Source organism: Leuresthes tenuis, unplaced genomic scaffold (genome assembly GCF_036924035.1).
Source record: "Leuresthes tenuis unplaced genomic scaffold, fLeuTen1.0.hap1 SCAF_20, whole genome shotgun sequence".
In the NCBI taxonomy this organism is placed as follows: Eukaryota; Metazoa; Chordata; class Actinopteri; order Atheriniformes; family Atherinopsidae; genus Leuresthes; species Leuresthes tenuis.
This window is the reverse complement of record NW_027325374.1, coordinates 31,776,440-31,801,349: the sequence shown is the minus strand read 5'-3', so window position 1 is coordinate 31,801,349 and position 24,910 is coordinate 31,776,440. Positions and strand designations below refer to the sequence as shown.

The following is a 24,910-nucleotide window of genomic DNA, read 5'->3' as shown; positions in this document are numbered from 1 at the left end:
CAGGGCAGCTGTATATGAAATGATGTTAACGAAATGAAAAAAATCATTCTACTCCAAAGGAAAATTAAAATGTTCAAAATTATTTTCTTTACTAATTGATAGTCTATAATAGTCATTAGTACTTAAAAGTACTTAGGAATTATTAGCCTATCGTCACATGTATATTTAATACTGGTGGCTTCTTCAGTTCCACTCCACATTGTGAGGTGACATGAGTGATTGTCTTGCCTGTATGAAGCGGTTGGGGATAAGAACGATGTGTTGGGTCCACTCCTATGCTTCCTGGGTTATAAATGTCTGAGAGGGAGGGGAGTGGAGTGCCTATGATCCTGCTGGCTACATTCACTATGTACTGCAGTCTTCCTGTTGTGGGCAGAGCAGCTTCCGCACCAGACAGTGTTGCAGCCAGTCATGATGCCCTTAATGGTCTCTTTGAAGAAAGTGCACATGATGGTTGGTGGAGCATTCTCTCGCCTCCGGTTGCAGAGGAAGTAGAGGTGTTGCTGAGTCTTCTTCACTGATGATGTGGCATCCAAGAGGTCCCAGTTATGTTCACTCCTATACATGTTGTGCTGCCTAACCTATTGACAGTCTATTGATTGTCAGTGAGGAGCTGAGCAGTAGATTGTTATCTTTACACCATCTGGCAAGCAAGCTCACATCCCTCCTGTATTTTACCTAATCGTTGTTGCTGATGAGGCTCACAACATTTGTGTCATCTGCTTTTTATTTCACTTCATTTTTCATTTTCATTTTATTTCTCTATTCTTTTTAATATTGTTATTTTGTTTTGGGTTTTAACACATTTGACTTTGCGTGTATGTCTAGTAGTGCAGCTGTAACTTGAGAAATTGAATCCAGGATCAATGAAGTTGTGCAATTCTGATTCAAATTCTGCTAACTTGATATGATGGTTGATGTTGAATCGTGGTGTCCCTGTGCTCAGTATGATGGTGTTGAATGTGCTAGTGATAACCCTCACTGCTTGGACACAGTGAAGAAATCCAGCAGCCATTTGCAAAGAGGTGTTATATCCAAGCCCAGCGAGTTTCCTGAGTAGTTGCTGGGGGATGATGATGTTACATGTTGAACTACAATTTATGAATAACATTCTCACATATTATTTATTTTGGTACAGGTGAGTGAGGGCTAGGTCAAGGGCTGATGAGATTACAAGGTCAGTGGAGCAGTCTGATCAATATACAAATTGAAAATAATCTAGACCAGGGGGGAGGAGATTTTATGTGATTCATGACCAGCTACACAGACCATTTCATAATAATGGGAGTTAGTGTGGCCGAAAGGTAGTCAATGAAGCATGATGTGGATTACTTTTTTGGCACAGGGGTAAATGTTGTGGTTTTGAAGCATGTGGGAACAACAGCCTGGGTCAGAGATGTGTTAAAGATGTCCGTAAGCTCATCTCCTCCATACTGTCCTTGAGTACACAACCAGGTATGTTGTCAGATCCATCTGGTTTGCAGACATTGATCTTGGAGAGTGTGTCATAATCTGATCATTAGGGGGTGGTAGGCTCTTCTTCACAGGTATGTTGTTTTGTTCATCAGACCAAGTAGATAGTAGTTGTTAAGATAACTGAGCAGAGTGGTGGAGCTGTCACAGGTCTGTGGTGAGGGTTTATAGTGCATAATGGTCTGGATACCCTTCAACAGACTCCATGTGTCTCTGCTGACTCTAAAGTGGCAGGTAATCCTGCTCATGTATTGGAGTTTTGTCTTCCTGATACCATGGGTAGGTTGGCTCTGGCTACCCTAAGTCCAATTATGTCTCTGGATTTGAAGGCTACATCTCTAGCCCTCAGCAGCCTAAGGATTTCTCCTGTTAGCTATGGCTTCTGATTGGCCTGGACGTGATGGTTGCATAATGTCACTGATGCACTCAGACATGTATGTAGTGACAGTCTACATGTATTCTTGGATATCTATGTAATTGTCATAGGTGGCTGCTTCCTTGAGCATTCAAGTCCTGGAGTATGAAGCTGGCACCCTCAGGTCACCTGAGGGAGATTTACTCGTGGGTGCTGCTGGCTTGAACAGCACAGTCAGTGGGTCTGCATGATGAGATGATTATGACGATGATTATAACTATAGTTGGACTATGCTCCTTATTTTGGCAAGGGCAATTATCCAAGTATATATGGTAGTGAATAAATCGAATCATTGGCACAAAGCATGTCATACCCCGGTACGATAGGTGGTGCTGTACCCATTTCAACTTGTGGCAATAGAGCAACTTCCAGCTGACCTCTTCACCACCAACAACAACAAAAACAAACTCAGGCATTCAACAAAGCTGGCGAACGAAGAGCAAAATGAAGCTACATCCTTCTACATTGCTTTGTGATGAGCGTGGTTATTGCACAAACGTGATGCACAACAGCACTCTTGATTGCGCTTGTTATGGAGGAAAGCCACCGCCGCCGATCAATACAACAGTAATATCATCTCCTTTGACTTCCGGGTCATGACCCCGGGAAAAAATCTCAAGCATGTGCAAAACATAAAGTTCAATTCCCAGTCCAAGTCATCGTATATAAGCACATTTAGTGCAACTATCAACCGAGCTATCAATTCAATTCTTTACAGTGCCATGTAACCCCACTGAGTGATGTGGTCAGAAAGTCCGAGGTAGGGGAAGGTTCCTATATGTTCCTTTGTGTCTTGTTTTTCCATGTTGGAAAATCCACATGCTGGTAGATATTAGGGATCACAGACTTAAGGTCTGCATGACTGAAGTCACCAGCCAACAGCCTGGTCGAAGTGGATGGCCACCCTTCCTGAGTCCGGTTCTGCCAGAAGTGTCTTCCTGTTAAAAGGGAGTTGTTCCTTTCCACAGTCGCCTCAGGCATGCTCAGGATGGGAGATTGGACTGAAGAGACGTTTCGGTGCAATCTGTTCAATTCAATTCAGTTCAGTTCAATTTTATTTATATAGAGCCAAATTACAACAATTGTCATCTCAAGAGAAATTAAACAGGGTGAAAAGAGAGCAAAGTGAGGAAAGGTGTGACAGATGAGGTCCCCCAGCAGTCTAAGCCTATAGCAGCTTAACTATGGGATGTTTCAGGATTACCTGAGCCATCCATGTTGGTTTCCTTTGCTAGGACATTGTTTTTGAATTGGCTCTATATGAATGAATTGGATTATTTTGAAATTGATTCATTGGATTTCATTGGATAATGATTACAATTAATTCAACTCCAGTTGGCTTGACTTGGACTATATTATTGTGCCTTGAGATTGTTGTAATTTGGCGCTATATAAATAAAACTGACTTGAATTAAATTGAATGAGGAATCAGTCTGGGTGTGCTGACTGTTGTTCATTGATGCCATTATAAACCTGTCCTTGTGCTTGAGTTCTGTGATTGCTGTTAGGGAAGGTATTTAAACAGCAAGTAACAGGATGAATGAAAACTCCTGCAGGAGAAAGAAAGGTCAACATTTAAGAATCATGACCTCCGTCAGTGAAATGCTGTAGCAATCCAACACCAACCATTGTTGAACACACAGACCACTGCCTTAAGTCTTCCCTCCATTTACGAGGGCTCTGTCTGTCAGCAGCATGTTAACTGGTCAAGTTCAATGTGGAAGTCCTAGATATTGTCATTTAGCCATCTCTCTGTAAATACAAAAATACAGGACGTACTCGCATCTCACTCTGTCAACCTCAGAAGATGTATGTGCTCCATTTTGTTGTCCAGGGAGTGAAGTTAAGAAGTCAGCCAGGAGGATGGTCTTGTCCAGGATGGATTGTATTGTTTGAAGTGCTGTCTGGCCTGGATTCCTCTACACTTTCCTTTCACACTACTTGCAATCGATGGGGTAAACTAGGTCATGGGTGCAATTTCCTGGCAGAGAATTCCAAGAGCGCAGAGTTGCTGGATGACTGCGCTACTCAAACTGGTATGTGCAGTCATACTAACAATGCTCAAAAGAGCATCTCAACTACACATCAAACACAACGAAAAAGTCAAACATTTCCATGGATATAAACATGAGAATCCACATGGAACACACTTAAACACCATAACATTTGGACAGAGTAGGGCTGCTGCATCTACATGCGCATCTTGCATATCTTCCTGTCCTGTCCAAGCTGAAGAGTCCTCAAACACACCTGACTGTGTTGCTTTAAAAAAAGTAGGCTTGCTGAATCAGTTAGTAAGTAAACACATACACTTGCTTACTGAAGCGAGCCAATAACAGTTTCTATAGGCCTTTCATAATTTAGGATATTAGGGGAACTGGTCCGTAGAAGTGAGGACAGATGAAGGTACTAGAACAAAGCGATTGTCTCATGTTTGGATTTTTTTCTGACTCAGGCTGAGGCAGAAGAGGCGCTGTAAAAAAGTTGGACATGTAGCTGTTCATTGCAAGTCTACAGGACCATGGGGCTGACAACATCTGGACCTACAACCTTACTCTGGTTCAGTCTCTACAGCTGCTTCTTCATCTGACTGCTGGAGACACACAGACTGGAGCAAGGGGCAGAGTAGTTCCCAAGTCTATTTCACATATCGTGGCAGGCGAAAAAATGATACCCTTGTTAACTTGCTGGTGTTCCTCCTCATAGTTCACACATGCTCAGCATCGTATTCCTGTGTTCTTACACACATCAAGTCAATGTCATTGTTGGTTATAGTGGCATGTTTTGAGTTGCTGGCTTGGTGTCTGTAAGCACACATGAGGCCTGCTCATTTCACTACTGTCTTCGCCTTATCTTGATTATGAATCTTATTCTGGGTTTTGGAAATCTCAATCTTTTCTTTTGCCATGGTTACGCATCATAACAGAAGTAAGAAAAAAACTGAGGGCGTCTTGTTTCAGGGTGGCATCTCTACTTTTTGTTGATAATGTGGCTCTGTTGGCCTCCTCAAGCCATGACCTCCTACACACACTATAGTGATTCCAGAGTGTGAATTGTGGTGGAAGCAGTGTCAAGGCCCTGTGTATGCTGCCATGTAATATGTTTCTATGTTGTTCCTGTTAAGAAATTCCCCATAAGAGGCTGTAATGGTGAGTCGACTACTCTTTCTCCACAACAGAAGGAACTGGGATGAAAGTTAGCCTCTCCAAATCTGAGATTCTCAACTGGAAAGGAGTGGAGTGCTTCCTCAAGATCAGGGGTGCGTCTTCGCTTTAAAGCAAACAAGTGCCCGGGGAGAATGGAGGCATGGTGCCTTGCTCAAGGAAAAAAAAGCAGCCAGCTTTTTATAGCTCTATTATACCAGTATTTTGTGAAAAACTGGTATAATAGAGCTGTGTACCTAAAATGATGGAATAGTGTGTTATTACAGTGATGGTCTGAGTTTTTGAGGTTGCATTTTGTTTTTCCTGATTTCTTGAACATCTGTTGAGCTTTCCTGAGGTTTTTCTGGGTTGCTGATGTGTATTTGTTCTGCTCTTCTTTGGTTCGTCTACTTACGACTGATACATATGCTATTACAGGAAGAGAAAAATTAAAAATCAAAAATTAACTTACATTACACATTGTAATTTCTACATAAACGCTCTTTGATGGTGTGTTTAGCTTTGATCAGTTTAATTTATCTTGTATTTACTTGAAGAAGTGTGTCCTGTTTTTGTTTGTAGCCTAGTTATGCCTGTTTCTGGTTTGGGTTTTATTGCATTGGGACCCTTGAATACTTTAATACTTTTCTATTCTGTGAGTGCAAATATCATTGTTACAGTCATAGTTTTATGTTATGTTGTTGTAGTGTCTCAGGTTTCTAGAACATAACAATTAAGCTTTTATTTAACTGTATTTCTACCGGTCTCCAGCCTGTGAGATTGTATTTTGGTCCTCCCTTAATTTGTTACAAGAATGTTAAAAATTTTGAGTTGAAGAATAGGGTGTGGTTCAGTTGTCTTTTGCCTGCTGGATTACAGTTTTGGGAGGAGTTAATAAGACCCTGTGAGGCAGGATTAGTGTCCACATTTAATTTGTCAGAATTTACAGAGCTGAGACGTGGGTTGTTATCTCATTTAGACAAAGTTTGGTAAAGGTTTGTTGTGCATAGATCTCATTGGAAGCATCAGGATAGGGCAAATGTTAGGGCAACACCCTTAGCTTGAGTCAAAATTAAAATAGCTTGAGCATTAACCTAGCTCCGAACTTACAATGACAATAGCAACAAGCTAAATTAGCCTAGCATTAAATTAGCATTGGCTTCAGTCTAGCCTAGAGCATAGGCCTCTTAAACTAACATAGTTTAACATCAACATTAGCACCAGCAGTAGTCGAGCCATAAGCATATTTGGCAAGATCCAAACTGACCTGGCCTAGTACCAAGCTACCATTAGCATGAGCTTGAGCCTAGCCTAAACACAGGCGTGCAAAAAGTTTCTTTTTTTTATTAAGTACTTAAGTGTACACAATCAAGTGTGACTTAAAAAATTGATTATTGGAGAATTTAGAAAAAAAAAATTGATTTAAAAAAAGATTTACAGTAAATCATCACAGTAAATAATGTATCACAAAGCTTAAATGCAGATAACCTCCAAACCACCATGCTGCTCCATAATGTTCCCTATTTAAGTTTGTTAGTTGTTCTCTTTGTCATAAATGGTCTCACCCTAAGATTATCTCATCTCAACCCTGCTTCCTTCTTCTCTCATTCAGCCCTGAGAGTGAGGACTGTCCAAACCATACGTTTATCTACAGATTCTGAGTGATGGTTGATCATTGGCCTGTACTTTAAGAGCACCGGAGTTACATATAGTTATTTAGTAGAAGAGTTTACAATGATAGTAGAAGTTATGTTTTTTAGTAGAGCAATTATTATCAATTCATTTATGTATTTTAAAATATATTTGATTGGGAGAAATACCAAAGTACATGGATCATCTGAAAACAGCTTTTCAATGCAAGTATCACGGTGAAGAGATAAAAAGCAATAAAATGTCCACTAAATCTAGTTAAGAACACAATGTTTAAAACTAGACATAAGTACAAGTTTGTTGCTGAATTATGATTCAACAACAAAGAGTTCAAGTTCAGAAGATTTCAGATGAACAATCAGAGCATTTAAAATCTTTGCATTTAAAAAATTTGATAATAGTATTATCCACTAGAGATGTTTATAGTCTTTTCTCTGGTCACTGTGGCTGTTTTTAAATGCACCATAAAAACAAACCTGAATTGTCCTAAAAGAAGATTAGTTAGGGATTCCGGATCAGACTGCTGAACTGATGTTCAGCCAGAAGAAGACAAGTGCAGCCATGACAGGATTGGACCAGAAGAGAGTGAGCAGCACTACACAACTCTGCACATGATTACCATTAAAAAAAATTGACTTAAAAGAAATTGTCAGTTATTACACTTAATTGTCAGTTATCATTTCACCACAGGGTCATATGTTCATATTCACATATGTTGTGTATTGTTTAGTGTTTGTGACGTTCTTCAATGTTTTAAGTGTTGTTCGGTTGTCTATTGTTTGTGGGTTTTTTTTAAAAATGCCTTTTGTTTAATTATTTGGTTCATTCCTCTTTCATTTGATATTTTTGCTTAATCATTTTAAGTTTACCAGTTACCAATCATAGCCAATCACACATATGTCTATTGCCTTTGGTGTGAGCCAACTGCTGGGAGTGTGACCTTAGGTACTGAAAGGTAATTGAGTGGTCGGTCGCCAAGTGGGGATGGGGCCATAGGAGAATTTTCCCGTGAATAAGAACATGAGTTACAAAAGTAGTAGCCAGCGGGTTTCTCGCTCCTATGCACTGCAAACAGTGGATGATCCTGATGGTAATGTTAAAGGTCTTAAACAATTTTTGTATTACTAGTACTGACATTTGATAGTGTTTAATTTTTGGTTCAGGGTTTACGTTCACACTCTATATGATTTTCAGTTTTAGGTGAATATGTTTCAATTGATTATTCTATTTTGTTTTAATAATTTTGTGTGTTAATTATGTGTGGGGATAGTTTAGGTTTGGTTATCTCTTTTTAAAATCACTGATAAGTGATTTTAAAGGTGAACATGTAGGAAGTAGCAGGACTTTGACACTGCTCAAACCACATATTGTTGACCAGAATTAACTCTATCTAGACAATGATGAAGATGTAGTAGCATTATCAGACAGCAGGTGTCAGATAGGGACTGGGTTTGGGTCACATACACACAGAATGATATCAAGAGGAATAAGAAGATCTCACAAACTAAGGTCATTGGGAATTTCCGTACATGCTGCCATGTACATGCCTCTGTGTTGTTCTGATCAATAAATTCCCCATAAGAGGCTGCAAAGGTGAGTCTGACTACTCTTTTCTCCACAACACTTTCAGCAACCCCCATCTACACCCTCATCCACAAAAGATTTGCAGTTACTGCAGTAATGAAAAGGTACATTTAAGCCCATATTTTCAATATAATACTTCTGTTAAAATTTTCACTTGGTCAAGGTGAAGACTTTTACTGGTGAATGACATTTAAGCAGTGGTTACAGTTACAGTGGTGGCTTCCAATGTTGTTCAAACTTATTTTTTCTGCCACTTGTGAAATACTGAAAAACCAATTCACCTTTATATCAAGAATGAACAATAATTTCTCTAAAAAAACATAAACAAAAAAAGCAAAAAAACATAAATAAAGAAAGAAAAATTAAAAACAGGACATAAATAATCTTTTGGAACGAAACAGACATCTGTTTGTACTTAACGAGTTTTGTTCTGTTGTGGCCTGGTATGGCAAAAGAGAAGCCAGCAAGTATGTATGTTGGGGGAGGGTGGGGGATACATCCATCTGTCTATTTACAGCAGCAGGGAGAGATTTGCTAAATCGATCTAATCCTCAGCAAAGCTACGGATAGATGGTGAAATAGGGTATGCTGGCCACTAGAGGGTGAGATGATTTTTTACTGCAGATGTATAGGGCATAAACTACCATCAACATGTCAGAAAGAATGTGTAAAGTTGCAGATGAAGAGTCAGTATAGCATAAAAGATGTTTCCATGTACCCATCAACTTCAAACAATGAATGTTCCTGCAGGGATAGGCTTTCCTAGCTGGATCACATGTAACTTGGTGATTGAATTAGCACTTGGTGGCTTCAGAGTGAGGCTCTGCTTTGCAAAACAATTTCTTCATATCAGTGTCACTGGCCTGCAGCCACATTAGGAATCCACACACTCCATCCAAATTACAGTAGTATAACTACAAGTTTCAGAAAAGTACATTGAAGTTACCCCTTTTTCCCCTGTCACGGCTTCTGGCATGGGAAGTGACAGATAGTAAGAGAGAAATCCAAACTGTACTGTTAACAACAAAAAGTGAGTATTCTGCCCAGAGATGCTGGACTTGTTTTAGCTTATCAAGTCTGTAGAAAACAGGAATGGAAGTGACCATGCCCTATAGCATTTATCAAGACAGGAATTTGAAGATGTATCATCAAAATCTGAATGATTATCCTGAAAGTTTGATTTCAATGTCACTAATCCAAATTAAGGCCATCAGATTTGTGAGGTATTTCTTTACGTGTATATTTGATATATGTTGTGTTTCTGGCTTTGAAACATGTCTGTATTTCTTTTTGTCCTTTCACTCAAATGACAAACGTCTTTACTCAAAAAGAAATAGAAGAAGCTCTTTGTGCTTTACAATACAATAAAGCTCCTGGAGAAGACTGCTTCCCTCCTGAATTTTATAAAGAATTTAAGGATTTACTTTTACTTCTACTTATGGATGTAATTAACAGCTTCAAAAACTCAGACTCTTCCTGAATAATTTTCTACTGCCATCATACTGTTACTAGCAAAAAAAAATAAATAGACCCACTGAAATACACCTCATTCTGACCCATTTCATTGTCAAATACAGAATATAAATGAATTTCTAAGGTCCTGGGTAACAGTATTTGCAAGATTTGATACACCCAGATCAAAATGTCTTAATTCATAATCGGTCATCATCAAACAATATGTGTACTTCTTTAATATAATTCATCTTGCAAAATCCAAGCTAGAGCCCAATATATAACAGTAACCCTTGATAACGAGAAAGTATTCGACAGACAGGAATGGCTGTACTTGTTAAGGGTTGTAATGGAAAATTAATTCTTATATGCATTGTATTGAGTGTTACTGTGTATAAATTGTCGATGACCTATACTATGAGAAAAGCTGCAAGAATAAAGGTTTTTGTGATGGGGAGGCTTCCTCCTATTTTTTGGTTCTCATCATTTTTGACTGTCTGAACACATTTTCCCATAACATTGAATCGCTAGTAATGTTAGTTTCCCATAATATTGTGTGGCAAGTAAACATAATTAATATAAATAGCAATAGTATCATTTTGGGAGTCAGACAGCTCTGGGCCAGCTTCCTGATTGGTTGTGTGGACTTGTGTCTTTCTTGCAAGAAATAAATATTTTGTGTTAATTGTATCCAGCAACTCTGAGCCTAATTTTGAGAGAATTTTTCTGACAACAAACAATGAAAATACTATTGCAGTCCTGTAAAGATCTGAATTTGGTTGAAGTATGGAGGGAAATACACCCAGATAAAGTTGAATAATCCTGTTATTCAAGTACACATGGCACCCACTCACGAATTGACTATTTTATGTTCTCATTTGGACATCTTTCAAAAATTAAAGAATGCTGGTATGATAGCATTGTCATTAGTGCTCGTGCGCCGGTATCATTAAATTTGCATATAGATACATTTATTCATAATCCTAAGAGATGGAGATTTCCTGTTGAGCTACTGCAGGATGTAAAGTTTATCAACTTTGCTGAAGAACACATTAACAGTTATTTTGAAATCAATCTTGGCCAGACTGATGCTTGTGTTAGATGGGAGGCATTCAAAGCATATATCAGAGGGGAAATTATTAGCTTTACGAAATCTAAAGCAAAACAACAATGTATGGAAATGGAGACAATTGAAAATCAAATTAAAATGTTGGAACAGGAATTGTATGATAATTAGAGTCCACAGAAAGCAAAGAATTTACAAATTATGAGAGCTAAATATAACTTATTATCCATTGAAAAAGTTGCAAAAAACTTTAATGTGGCTAAAACAGTCTTACTATGATCAAGCAGAAAATGTGGTAAACTGCTGGCTTGGTGACTTAAGAAAAAGCAGTTAGACAGAGCAATCAATAGCATTAAGACATCTGCAGGCGATATGACTTCAGAACCAGTGGAGATCAATAACGTTTTTAGGGATTTCTATGAGGCCTTGTCAACATCAGAGCGTTTAGATGATTTACATAGTCAAAATTCTTTTCTAGATCAATTTAGGTTTCAGACTTTGTCAGAATATTAACGAAAGGAATTGGATTGCAGTCTAACAACGAAGGAATTAGTAGAAGCCATTCAAAGTATGCAGAGCAGAAAAGCACCAGGGCCGGACGGCTTTCCAATTGAATTTTACAAGAGATTTGGAGAGAAACGTTTGGTTCTATTATTGGGTATGTATAAGGAATCCTATATAAAGGAAATACTCCCTCCATCCTTGAGACTTGCGATGATAACTTTAATCCTGAAACCAAACAAATGCTCCTCTTTCAGACCTATTAGTCTGATGGTGTGTGACGTTAAGATACTCCACAAGGCCTTGGCCAGAATACTGAAGTCGTATCTTCCCCATCTTGTTGACAATGATCAAAATGGCTTTGTCAAAAATAGAAAAAAATTAAAAACACAACTCTAGAGATGCAGCTGTGTTATCCTTAGACGCACGTCAAGCTATTGACAGGATCGAGTGGGATTTCCTTTTTAACGTGCTCCCATACGGATAAAGCTCTTGTATACAAACCCAACTGTTGAAATATTGACCAATAATAATGTCTCTAAACCATTTACTCTCCACCGATCAACGAGACAAGGGTGTCCGTTATCACCTTTGCTATTTTTATTGCTACTGAGCCCTTGGCCATGGTCACATGGTCACAAGAGCTCATAAAGACACCACAGGTATGACTATTGGAGGATATGAGCATCGCATAGCTTTATATGCGGATGACATAATAATTTTTTTTTTAACAAACTTAAAAGATAGTATATCCCAATTAGTGAATTTGATAGAAACATTTGGAAACATATCAGGGAATGAAATAAATCATTCCAAATCTACACTAATGTTTTTGAATGAAAATGAAAGACTGCAGCCTTATAAATACAGCATTCACAGCCACTAAAGAAGGCTTTACATATTTGGGGGTTAAAATCAGTCCTGATGTGAGACAAATAGGTTCTTTAAATTATGACCCCCTGGTGGATGGGGTGAGGGAGATGCTAAATCGATGAACCAGGATGCCTATATCTATGATTGGTCGCATAAACATAATTAGAATGTTGGGATTACCAAAGTTTCTATATTTATTTCAATCACTTCCGTTTCCTTTACCTGAAATCTTTTTTCATAACATTAATAATATATTGAACCAATTCATCTGGAATGACAGAAAGACCAGGCTACAACTAAAACTATTATATTTACCATATGAAAGAGGGGGGCTTCAGCTCCCTAATCTAAAACTGTATTACTGGGCCGCCCAGCAAAGGACAGCAATGTATTACTTTTCAGTAACTTCTCCTCCTGCTTGGATGACTATTGAGGAGACGTCAACACTAGGGCTTCCTCTCGAGCTTTATTTATATTCAGCAAGTGTCAGGACACTGGTTAAACAAACAAAAAATCCCTTTCTTCGAAATAACATTTCAGTGTGGTACTCTGCACACCAACAAGTCAGAGACACACTAGCATTACCACAGTTTACCCCTATATGGGGCAATTGTTGTTTTATACCGGGGAGAGCAGATGGTGGATTTAGGATATGGTTTAACAAAGGTGCTGCAAAAATTTTGGATTTATATGCAGAAGGTAGCTTGATGTCATATAATCAACTGTGTGAGAAATATGATATTCCAAGAAGACACTTCTTTAAATACCTCCAACTGAAACATTTTATTTTTATCCACGCATAAACAATTCTCTGTGCCTCCACTATCTAAAATTGAGAAATTGACTCTATCCCACATGGACGGCAGAGGACAATTTTCACTGTTCTATGATTTACTGTTGCAACATTCAAAAGAGTCATCTTCCAAAAAAGATAAAGACATGGATAAGTGATTTAAAGGAGGATATCCAGGAAGCTGACAGGGAAGGGGCTTGTTTTAGGGCTCAGACCCAGTCTGTTATTACCAAATATAAGATGCTACAATATAAGTGGTTAATGCGCACTTATCTTACACCTTGCAGATTGAATTACATATACCCTAATGTACCTGATATTTGTGTGAAATGCAGAGAAGAAAAGGGTACACAAATTCATTGTTCATGGGAATGCTTAAAGATACACCAATGAATCACTGCACATGAATCCAAGCACATTTCGTTTGTACATCCCAATCAACGCAGAATAGAACGCACATGTCGAAGTACCCGACTCCTCCCTGTCCACGCCCCTACTTAAATATGCAAATCATATTTAAATGAGCCCTGCACCTGCGATTCCTCTCTCTGCACGATAAGAAAATAAAGAAAAAAGAATGAGTAAGATGGAAAAAGAATAACTTCACAGAAAGCGAGATGGAGGTGCAACTTTCTGAAGTGGAGGCCTGCAAAAATGGGCTCTTTGGCACCCTGTCCTACGATATAAGCAGCAAACGTAAGAGGAGTGGGTGGGAGACCTTGAGTGAGGACTTTAATGCTGTGGTGTTTGAGAAGCGCACACAAGCAGAGGTGAAAAAGAAGTAGTGCGATATTGAGGTGGATATGAAGCGGAGACTGGCTGCCCACCGCCGAAGTGTGGCTAAAACAGGCGGGGGAGGCTGTTTGAACAGAGAGTGGGTGACACTGCTCTCTCAGGGGTGGTGGGTGTGGGAGTGTGGGTGACTGTGATTACCCCCAAGGTAAATACCTATATTTGTGTAACTCACAACAAACGTGTTCATAAAGGAACCTATAGTGCAGAAGTGCGCCGGGGAAAAGGTGAGGCTGATTCAGACATTTCACACTTTACGCACAGGGTTATTAACATTTGCACACACAATCAGACAATCAGGGGCTTGTTAGGAAGATCATAAGCTGTTGTTTAACCAACAAAAAACAGCAAGTTACTAACTTTAACTACCAACTATGATGCTGTGAAGAAGGGATAGAAATTGGGGGCGCATATGCTCAATGCACGTCACGGGAATAATATTAGGACAATTACACGAATAAAGTTACTCACCAAGAAGCCACCCCTACCGCACAGTGCCAGCGTGTTGTCTGTTCCCAACAATTCTGTTACTGAATGTATGACTCATGCATTGAACCAGGCCACCCCCACAAAGCATTTGCACATCAGAAATGATCCTTACATTGATGGAATGAAAATGTTTCCTGTTGATATAAAAATTCATCATGTGATGGCGCTTTTATAGCACTGTGTGTGCAGTCGATAGCACCGATTACATTAGGAAAACCGGCTCTTGCTTCAAATTGCGCTTCAATGTTGGTCTGTTCAACTGCATTGTGAGAATTTGATATACCTGCTGGGATGCAGATAATTCTGTCCCACTCGGCTGGCATGACTCGGCTCAGGGTCGATTGGCATAGTCCCACTCGGTTGGCCAGCTCCCTCTGGAATGCCCCGGTTGCCACATCACCTGTGGCACAAGAAGCGCATGGCTCCTTGCTGTGTTGCGCTCCAACGACGGCCGCAACACAGTTCCAGGAGGCTTGCCCTCAAAACGGCTGATGAGCCAGTTGAACCATTTACAATGTCTTCCAATACCGCTAAAGCAGCCATTGTTTTTAATGGTAGGCACTGCAACACTTTGCGCATGCTTTTATATTCACTCGTGTAATTGCAGACACATGGGTGTGGTAATTTTTCATCAGTGTTAATTGTTCATTCGTCTCTGTCACGATTTAGGTTTTGATTCATGTCTTGTCGCGTCACTTCTTGTTTTATCTTGAAACACTAACTTCCCTCTCGTTTCAGGTACCTTACCCTTCCTCCTGTGTCAAGTGTCAGATTGTCTTCCCTGATTCCCAAAGTGTTTCCACCTGTTCCCCTTGGTTCCTCATGTGCTCAAGTAGTCTGCGTCTCCCTTGTCTTGTGCCAGTATGTTGTTTCTGTTAAGAGCTTCATTACTTGCGCCTTGTTCCACGTTTTCCACGTCTCTAGTTTCCACCGCCACAGAATCCTCAAGCCTGCAGTGAGCGAGCGTCCTGCAGAGCATATCCTTTCATTGTAATTTATTCTTTAAGCCATAGCTTTAGTTTTCACTCAAGGTAAGTTTCACAGCCTGGTTTTGTTCCTCCATTTTTGGAGAGATTTTTATTTGTAACCTTTTCATAGTGCCTCTGTTTTTGAGAGAGCTTCTTTTCTTTAAGTCCGCCTCAGTGAGAGAGCGTGAGTTTTATTTGTTATCGTTTCATAGCCCTTTGTTTTCCTCCCAGAGAGATCTCAACATGATATGCCTGCTATGCCCAGAACCAAGTTGAGACCCTTAAGATAACAAGGCTGAAAAGGAGCTGCATTTGGCAGCCATGACCATGTATCACGCAGTTGGTGGTATGACAGGTCACTCTGGAAACAGAGGACAAGGTCGGGGACGTGGACGTGGGAGGGGAGGTCGACATGGGCCACGCCTGAGCTGTGACCCGAAAATTTGTTTCTACTGTGGCCAGACTGTACACTGGACGCAGGACTGTCCACAGCTGAGAAGTGATGAAATTGACCAAAAGGCTGACTGAGGGTGAGAGGCGGGTTCCGGACATCATGTTGAGCCTCCACCAATGGGTGATAACACAAAACACACACACATTTTTCCTGCTCTGTGCAAAGAAGAGACGCTTGCTGACTGTGACTCGCGTAGTAAAGTTTTGCATGCTATTTCTGTCCGAGAGTAAAGATGCTCACTTCAGGTAATAGACACTTATGCTCACTTGACATCTGAAGCCTACAAGGCTTTTTCAAGGCTTATTGTTTTGGGGAAACAAGTGACATTTATGGTTGACTCTGGGGCTACATTATCAGAAGTGAAGTCAGGGGAATTTGATCGTCCTTCAAAACTAAATGGAAACCATGTTTACTCTGTCTGCATCAGGTCAGGTTGTGAAGGAGAAAATGACCACGCCAATTGTCACTCCCGACGTGCTCTCCTTCAAGCACTAATTTTTGTTATCGAACCTGTGTCCCATGAATCTGATGGGGCGTGATCTAATGTGTAAACTACGCATTATTTTAACTTCCACGCCAGAGGGTGTTAAGGTTATGTTGCAGCCTGACAAAGTTTTCCCAGCAGTGCAGTTTGACTCATCGGCACTTACATATGCTTATGAGTGGAAACTTCCCAGCTCTCCTTTCTCACAACAGCTCGTGGAAGAAGCAAAAGCTTTAGTTTCACCCATTTGCGATTTCATGCAACCTGCTTATTTCATCACCCATTTCTTTGGGGCCTGACAATGACTATAAGAAGAAGTGGTTTCGCACTCCTTTTGAGGGGGGGGGGGGGTTGTACGTCCACGCTATTTTGAAATTCACAAACCACGGCACTGGATGTATCTCTCACTCCAGCGCAATGTTGTTTTTTTTTTAAATACTTGTGGTACTCGCCCTTATTTTTCCTAGGCCAAACCTACACGTTGGCACTGGCAAGGTGTGGGGGAGTTTGTTGCTACTTGTCAAAAAGAAACCGATTGCGCTGACTGTTTCACCTGCCGCTCTAAATTTGATGTTTTCTAAACGACTGTCAGCATACAAAAAACATTTTTGAGCACAACTGTGGAACTAGTTCCCACCACAGAATCACATTTTGAAGCATGCTTTTTATCTGAAACAGATCTGTCTTCGTTACTGATGTTGTCTGAAGTGCCTACTGATCTTTGGGCTAAAAGTAAATGTGATGTGGGGTTGATATAAGGCTGTGAACCCGTAATTATCAAAATCTGACTAGTGCCATGTTAAAAAAATATAGATAAATATAAAAAAATAATACCATTTGAAGTCTGACGCAATTAAAGGGATTAAGCCTGTTTTTCAATCTTTTCAGAAAACAGGCATCATTGTTTCCTGTAAAAACTCACTTGTGCGCACTCTGTTATTTCCTGTTGAAAAGATTAAAGATGCTGGCCAGCCAGATGAGTGGCATTTTGTACAGGACCTCCAAGCCGTGAATACCGCAGTTTAGCCACGTGCTCCCATTGTGCCCAATCCATACACTATTTTGTCTCAAATTCCATCAGATGCACAGTTGTTCACTTGTCTAATGCGTTTTTCTCTGTCCCTGTCGACCCTTACAGCCAGTTTTGGTTTGCTTTTGAGTTTGAGGGGAGATCCTGGACTCCCAGTTATGCCAGGGGTACTGTGAAAATCCCACTATTTATAATGCTGCCCTCAAAGGTAGTCTAGAACCACTCCAACTAACCCCAGGCTCTGCTCTTTTGCAGTACATGGAAAACATTTTATGCAGCCCATCTAAACAACAGTGTGAAAAAGACCCTGCTGAAACCTCATTCTTGTTTCCTCAAATCCAGCCTTTTAAGTTCCAGTTTGTACAGGACAGTCATCTTTTTGGACCATGTGATTTCCAAGAATGGACGCTCACTTTCTCCTAAATGTGTTGCTGCAGTCCAGAGCATTCCTAAACCAGTTACTAAAAAAAACAAAAAACAGCTCATGTCAATTTTAGGCATAACAGGAACTTCTTTCCTAACTACTCTTCTCTCGAAGCTCCTTTAGGTGCTCTTATTCACGGGAAAGTCTTCCAGTCAGCTCATCGTGTTCCATGGACTCCTGAGGCTGAGTCAGCCTTCACACAGCTTAAGCTGACTCATCAAACAGCTCCAAAACGTGGCATCCCAGATCCTCATAAACCTTTCATACAGGCAGTTGATGAGAAACATGGTTGTATGACATCTGTGCTTATGCAGGAACACAGGGACAAGCAAAGGCCAGTGGCTTCTTTCTCAGCAAAATTGGACCCTGTGAGCCCATTGATGCCTGCTTTATTTCACCGAATGCCTGGTGCAACTATGAACACACAGCTCTTAAACTTAAGACAGCCCAGCCACAGCCATCTTAACAGTTGATTGTCATGGGCAGATATAGTTTTCTTTAATTAAATAATTTGGGATTCAGTTCATGTTATTTTGTTAAAGCAGTTGCCTTAAGTGCTATCGCTGGCTTTATTGTACATGACTGTTCAAGTGCGTCATTGGTTTGCACCCATCTGAGACTGCCTACCAAAACACAGACAACTTACACTGGCAGAATCTGCTCCCTCGCACACTCTTTCTCCAACTGTCCACTCCCTTGTGTCATGCCATGTTTTGAGTTTTGTTCAAGTCGTCTTTTCAGGTTTTAAGTTTTTCCCTTGTCACATTAAGTACACTCAAGTCACCTGTCTTTGTTTTACAGCTGCACCTCATCACCCATCACCTCCCCACAGTATTTAGTTTCCAGGTGTCCCTCAGCTCAATGCAAAATCCTCACCTCACTTCATGATTGAAGGTTCACGTGTTTCCAGGTTTGGTCAGGTCAGGTTTTTGCCTATATTTTCCACAGTCATAGTCTTGCCTTGTTTTGTTGCTTTGCTCACAGTTTAAGATTTCTTGTATCCGGCTCAGCCCCACTTTTTGTTCTTTTGTTAAATAAATCAAGTTTTGCTTTTTTAAAATTCTGTATTTGGGGCCTCCCCCTACACCATGCTCCTCGACACCTTGGTTCTATTATTAATTTTCTTAGCTGGGAGTTGCTATTTAATGCATCAGCAGCATCTCCATATTTATGAATATAAACTTCAAAACTAGTGAAAAGTAGCCCACATAATTGAAAGTGCACAACAAACACAAGAACTCCATCTCAGCCTCCTCCTCCTCGGAGGGTGAGTTGTCTCCCTCAAAGGATTACCCCTCCTCTTCTTTCTCATGGTCAGACACTTCAGATGACAGGGAGAACAAAGACTCAGTATTTGCGCCCCCACTAACAGTGGGGACACTAGAAGGCTGATCAGGGTGCCGGCAATGGAACTCCCGGATGAGCCGCGCATCCAGGATGTGACCAGCCGGGACCCATGAACTCTCCTCTGGACGACATCCCTTCCAGTCGACAAGGTACTGGAGACCCCTTACGTGGCAGCAGGAGCACAGTAGGTGGTGAACCGTGAAAGCTGGGCCCCCATCAATGATCCTGGGGGGTGGTGGTGGCTGAGAAGCAGGCATCAATGGGCTCTCTCAAACTTACTTGACCTTTGAGTTGTGGAAGGTTGAGAGGATCCAAATGGCGCGGGGCAGCTTCAGTCTAACCGCCGCAGTGTTGACAACCTTCTCAATAACAAACGGCCCAATGAACTTGGGGGGCCAACTTCTTGGACTCCACCCTAAGTGGAAGCTTCTTGGTCGTGAGCCACACCTTCTCGCCCACCCAGTAAGTGGGGCCCGGGAACGATGGACAGACGGGTTGGAGGTTTCCTTCTCCAGAGCTGGGAACAATGGTGGCTGGAAGCCGTGGGCACACTGGAAGGGGGAGAGTCGTGTGGCAGAGCTGGTTAGGGTGTTGTGGGCATATTCTACCCAGAGTAGCTGCTTGGACCAAGTTGATGGATATTTGACACCATGCAGTGGAGTGCAGTCTCCATTTCTTGATTTATCCTCCACCAAGAACTGCCTGTCAGGGTCGGGAACCAGGAGGATGGGAGCTGACGTGAACCGGGCCTTAAGGTGCTGGAATGCTTCCTCAGCTGCCTGGGACCAACAGAAGGGTACCTTGGAGGAGGTGAGAGCGGTTAGTGGGGTGGCCACGGTGCTGTACCCACAGATGAACCTTTGATAGAAGTTGGCAAACCCCAGGAACCGTTGCAGCTGTTTCCAGGAGTCGGGGATGGGCCAGGAGGAGATGGCAGAGACTTTGGTGGGGTTCATCTCCATGCAGTCTTGACTGATAATGTATCCCAGCAAGGAGGTGGAGGTGGCATGGAACTCGCACTTCTCGGCCTTCACAAACAGAGTTCTCCAGCAGGTGTTGGAGCACAGACTATGATGAACATGCTCCTCCTTGGAACAGAGAAGATCAAGATGTCGTCCAAGTAGGCACAAGAGATCAGGCAGGTCATGAATGCAGGATGGATGCAGTAGAACAATCTGGCAAAGGTGAGAGTGCTGGAGAGGCTTATATGCAGGGCTGATGAGATGCAGGGAATGAGCTGGAGCTGAGCTTGCAGATGAGTGTAGTTGGGCTGCTTAAGTTGGAGTGACTGGCAGGTGAGTGGAAAAGAGGGATAGGAGGGGAGACAGGAACAATGAACTGTGACAGATCCAGTGTTTTAACAACAGGGGCCAGTTCAATACATGAGTCAGGGCAAGGTGTGCCTGAAAGAGATCAATGCCATCTGTGACCCCCAAACTGTCACAGCCTAAAGTGAGCGGCTCAAGCAGATCCCAGGAACAACATCAGAGATCTCTGTCCAGAAGAGCACAGTTCCAGAAACAGCTAAGATATTGCGCAGAACCCTTAACCTACTCTGAAGTATAACTAAAGAAAGACAAAAGCTCAGTTTACTACAGTTTACCATGATGTCTATATTGGGGACATAAAATGAGGAGGAATGTTGTTCAACGGTTATAAGAACTGTGAAAAGGTTTTCACAGTCTGAAATCACCAGTATTAATGCAACACAGCAGACGACAGCAGGGTTTCTATCTCAGAGGCAAAGTCAGTTTTGGGGTAACTTTTGAAATTTTTAGATAATTTTAGAGAATGCGCCTCAGGCTTGTTTCTAATAAATAAGGCAATGGAGTGACATGGTGGTAACTGGTGGAGGTGTTGCGTATGCACACATACTATCATACTCTCTCACAAACACTACTATGGTCACACACACAAACTGTTATAGTCACGTACACATACTGCTATAGTAATGCACACATACTATCATAAACTCTCACAAACACTACTATAGTCACACACACATACTATCATACTCTCTCACAAACACTACTATGGTCACACACACAAACTGCTATAGTCACGTACACATACTATCATACTCTCTCACAAACACTACTATATTCACACACACATACTATCTGTCATGATCCTTGTTGTTTTGTATTTTTCTGGTTTAGTTTTGCATTCTGGTTTTCTAGTTTCTAGTCTGTTTTGTTTCTTATGAGTTTTCTCTTGTCATTTCCTGTTTCCCTCAGTTCCCTGTCAGTCACCAGTTCCACTCCCATCACCTGTGCTAATTCTCCTCAGGTGTTGCATATCACTAATCATACTCTCCACAGTATTAAGTCTCCAGGTTTCTTCTCAGTCTTTGTCAGACCCTTGCCGTCTTCCACGCCATCTTCAGGCTCCTGGCCGTCTCTGATTCTGGGTCCTGCTCCGTCACCTCTACCACCTGAAACCGTGACACTGTAATACTCTCTTACAAACACTACTATAGTCACGCACAAACACTACTATAGGAACCCAAGCTTGTGCTATTAATGTTATTAAGCAGTCCATAAGGAACGAAATGACTTTACCTTCTCCTTGACCTGCTGGAAGCCCATCTGCCAAAGTACCGTTGGGTTTTAAATCAAAGTTTATTTGCTTGGTTGCCATTAAGTTTAGCTTGAGAGGATCTGCTCTGCCCTGATACACCTGTTGCTCCTGGTCTAAAGATCAGCTGCATGTCCTCATTGACCACGCTACGTGAGGGCTGTTGATTAGTTTGAAATTTCCAACAATGTTGTTATCACATCGGAAGAGGTTAAAATGTTATTTGAAAGTCCAACTGCATCACTGACACGGTCGACCATTTTCACATGTTACATCAATGCAAATTGGTCATCTTAGAAGAGGTGGGACATTGTCCTTGAGATCCCGCTGGAGAGAAACATCCGGTACCGACACCCAAACTGAAAATTCAAGTTGACTTCCATTTCAATCAAACTCTCTCACACATACTAGCATGCTTGTGATACCCATGTCAAAACAGGTTCTCATGACAAAATTTTGCTTAACGCCTCAATATGAACTGGGACAGTGCTGTAGGTACATATTATTATCTCATGCCAATGTTCCAAATAAGAATTCAGCTGATACCATGTGAGCCCAATGTCAGTATTTCTTTGTTAAATCGATCTGATAATGATCTTTCGTTAGATTTTCACACATATTTAAAGGTTTTTAAGTTCTTGGAAAGATAGTTTAATACTCTCATCATATTGTTATGGAAGCCATTATGGCTCAGCATTCATCCATTCATTTTCCACATTGGAGTTCCGGGTAGGCTGGAACCTATCCCAGCTACCATCAAGCAAGAGTTTATCATTGACAGAGACAAAACAACCATGTACAATAGCTCACTCATAGCATGATGAGCTGACCATGCTAACCACCGCACCACCAGGCCCTAATGCAGCAATCCAACCACTTTTCTTGTTTTTCGGCATGGTCCTTTGCTCTGAACTTACAGAGATGATCTCTTGTTGTTCTATTAATTAAGCAGTTCTGTCTGTGATTACAGAAATTAGATCACGCAATGAAACCAATTTCAAACCAATTTCAAAACTGTACTTCTTTATAACTGTACCTTTCATTATCATGTCTATTTACTTGGGTGCAAACAATATCTTGATATACTAATGACAACTAAGGAGAGCACCCATATCGATTCTTAGTGAAAAAAATATGTATCGTCAGGCTCGTGCACGTGTGTAGGTTATAGTTTCATGATTGAAACTAAGAAGGATCCATACATACACACAGCTTTAAAATTCTGGCGAAAAGATAATTTCTGGTGAAAAGAAAATTTCTGCCTGTATGTGTACACACAGTGTCATTAATCTACACCCAGTTTTATGGAATTGGCCTCAGTTCTAGAGTAAAAAAAACATGAAACTGATATCGAACTTCTTGAGTCAGTCTTTAATATTTATTTGATTTCTCAATATGCTGAACTATAACTTTATTGAAACTTCTGCTTCCATCCCATTTCATCATATGTATTCATTTCCACAGGTATAAAGTTCAGTTTATGAACAACGAAAGTTGAATATTAATCAGCAAAACGTGTATCACATGATTCCTTGCATTTGGATAACAGAGTAAAATTGGTTTGAACGTGTGTCCTATAGTTAGAGTTAATGAGTTTGTCTGTCCACAGGACCAAAAGCCGGACATCCTGTCGTCTCAATACACAAATACCTAATCTCCAAAAACACAATGGACCTCTCACACCCAGGCCAGCTACATTGTTTCTCCATTGTGCTGCTGACAGAATAAGCTGTCCCACCCATACGCACTTAATGGTTGCTCTCTGTTAAAGGATACACTGTTGCTGTTTACAAACAGAAAAGAGCTAATAGACGTCCCATGTTATATATTATTTTCTGACTGTTTCTGACAGAATGAAGACTAAAAATTCACAACCATTTATATCTCAATGAGATAGCGGCTCTTTCATTTAATTTTGCTACACTGGTTATTTGCAGTATGATTTGCCATTTTCTTTTTCTTTTGTGCTTTGGTGTCACTAACTATCAATTTAGGTTAAAGTCTTGGAAACTCTAAATGTTTTCTTTTAGGGAGCCATTTTTATGTGGTATTGTAGTCCTGAAGCACACACGCACACTTCAAAACTCACTACAAAAAAGAGCTTTCCTCGAATGCTATGCCCAGTGTTATACACAAATAAGGGTAATGTCTTCACTCAAATATATAACATAAAATTGTGTGAGGTAGCAAGAGAGACAAAAACGAGACAAAACTTTAGATGAATTCTGAATGTATATGAATATACAACCCTGTTTTAGTATTTCAAATACATATACAGCTCCATGTCTTGTTTGCATGTGTGTGTGAACTTTTCCTCACCTGGGTCATGGTGTTCAGCAGGACATCAGCTTGCAACTCATCTTCAACATGGCTTGTAAAACCTCAGGTCAACTTTCAGTAGGTAATATTGGGGTTCCAATGGTGGGTAAGTTGTTGCCAGGAATTCACTTCTTACACAATTTAGTGCTGTATCGCTTGTGTTGCTGATGTGTTGCCGTACCACATGCTCAAACACATTACATTCTCCTCCCCTGTGGCAACAGCATCCTCTTAACCGCTTGTTCGTGTAAACAGAGGACTTTTGCTTGACCTCTTTTTATCCTCTCTCTTTAACGACACTTGCATATAATCTTTTTCCTCATCAACTGGCACAAGAGGAGAATATTGAAGAGGAGCTGGTATTCCTTTATTCTTGCCTTACATGCTTCTTCGTTGCTTGTAATCTGGGCTCACACTGATCACTGTCTCTCCTTTTCCTTCCTCTATTCAATGTGCTCTCTTTCTCTCACTCAGCTGCTCCTCCTCCTTCTTTAAAACCCTCCTGCTTTTCAGCCCTCCCCGACTGTACAAAGCATTAGTGCCTCAGAGGGAAGGGGAGGGGTAGAGGGATCATAGGGATAGAGTGTATCTGTTCGTACCATGTGACCTTATAGCGTAGTAGGATTCCCCCAGCAGCTGTCACACTCTTCATAGTGCCCCACTATGAGCTTTACACACTTCCACTGATGACTACTGTCGGTAAACTAGCAACACAGGGGATGTTGATAACCAGCTTATCCCCTTCTGTAAAGTAAAGAATGTAGTCATTATTTTTACTCTTATCATCTTAATAAAAATAATAATAACAGTAGTAATAATGATAGTGATCACAATAATAATGATCACGATGATGATAATTCAACTGTATTTACCTTACCTGGTCATGGGGGGTGGGGAGCTGGAGCTTTTATAACCTTACAACCATAAATCCTTGGCACCTTGATTAAACTCGAAAATATAAAGCTTGTAAAGTTACGGTTAGCAGAGAGGGCTTATGACTCCCAAACCTAACATGGGAGCTGGTTCCACTTTAGTAGGGCCTGATAACTGATAACTCTGTTTCCCATTCCACTTTT

At 40.9% G+C, this 24,910-nt stretch overlaps 1 protein-coding gene across 1 annotated transcript in view; it reads right to left on the bottom strand.

The window, feature by feature from the left end:
• Window positions 1–24,284, bottom strand: part of LOC140278964 (rho GTPase-activating protein 23-like) — a 101,299-nt gene extending 77,015 nt beyond the window's left edge. Inside the window, exon 1 of the mRNA XM_072374104.1 lies at window positions 23,835–24,284. Coding sequence (XP_072230205.1) covers window positions 23,835–23,843 — 9 coding nt within the window. The 5' untranslated portion in view covers window positions 23,844–24,284. The remainder of the gene's footprint in view (window positions 1–23,834) is intronic.
• Window positions 24,285–24,910: the final 626 nt, after the last annotated feature.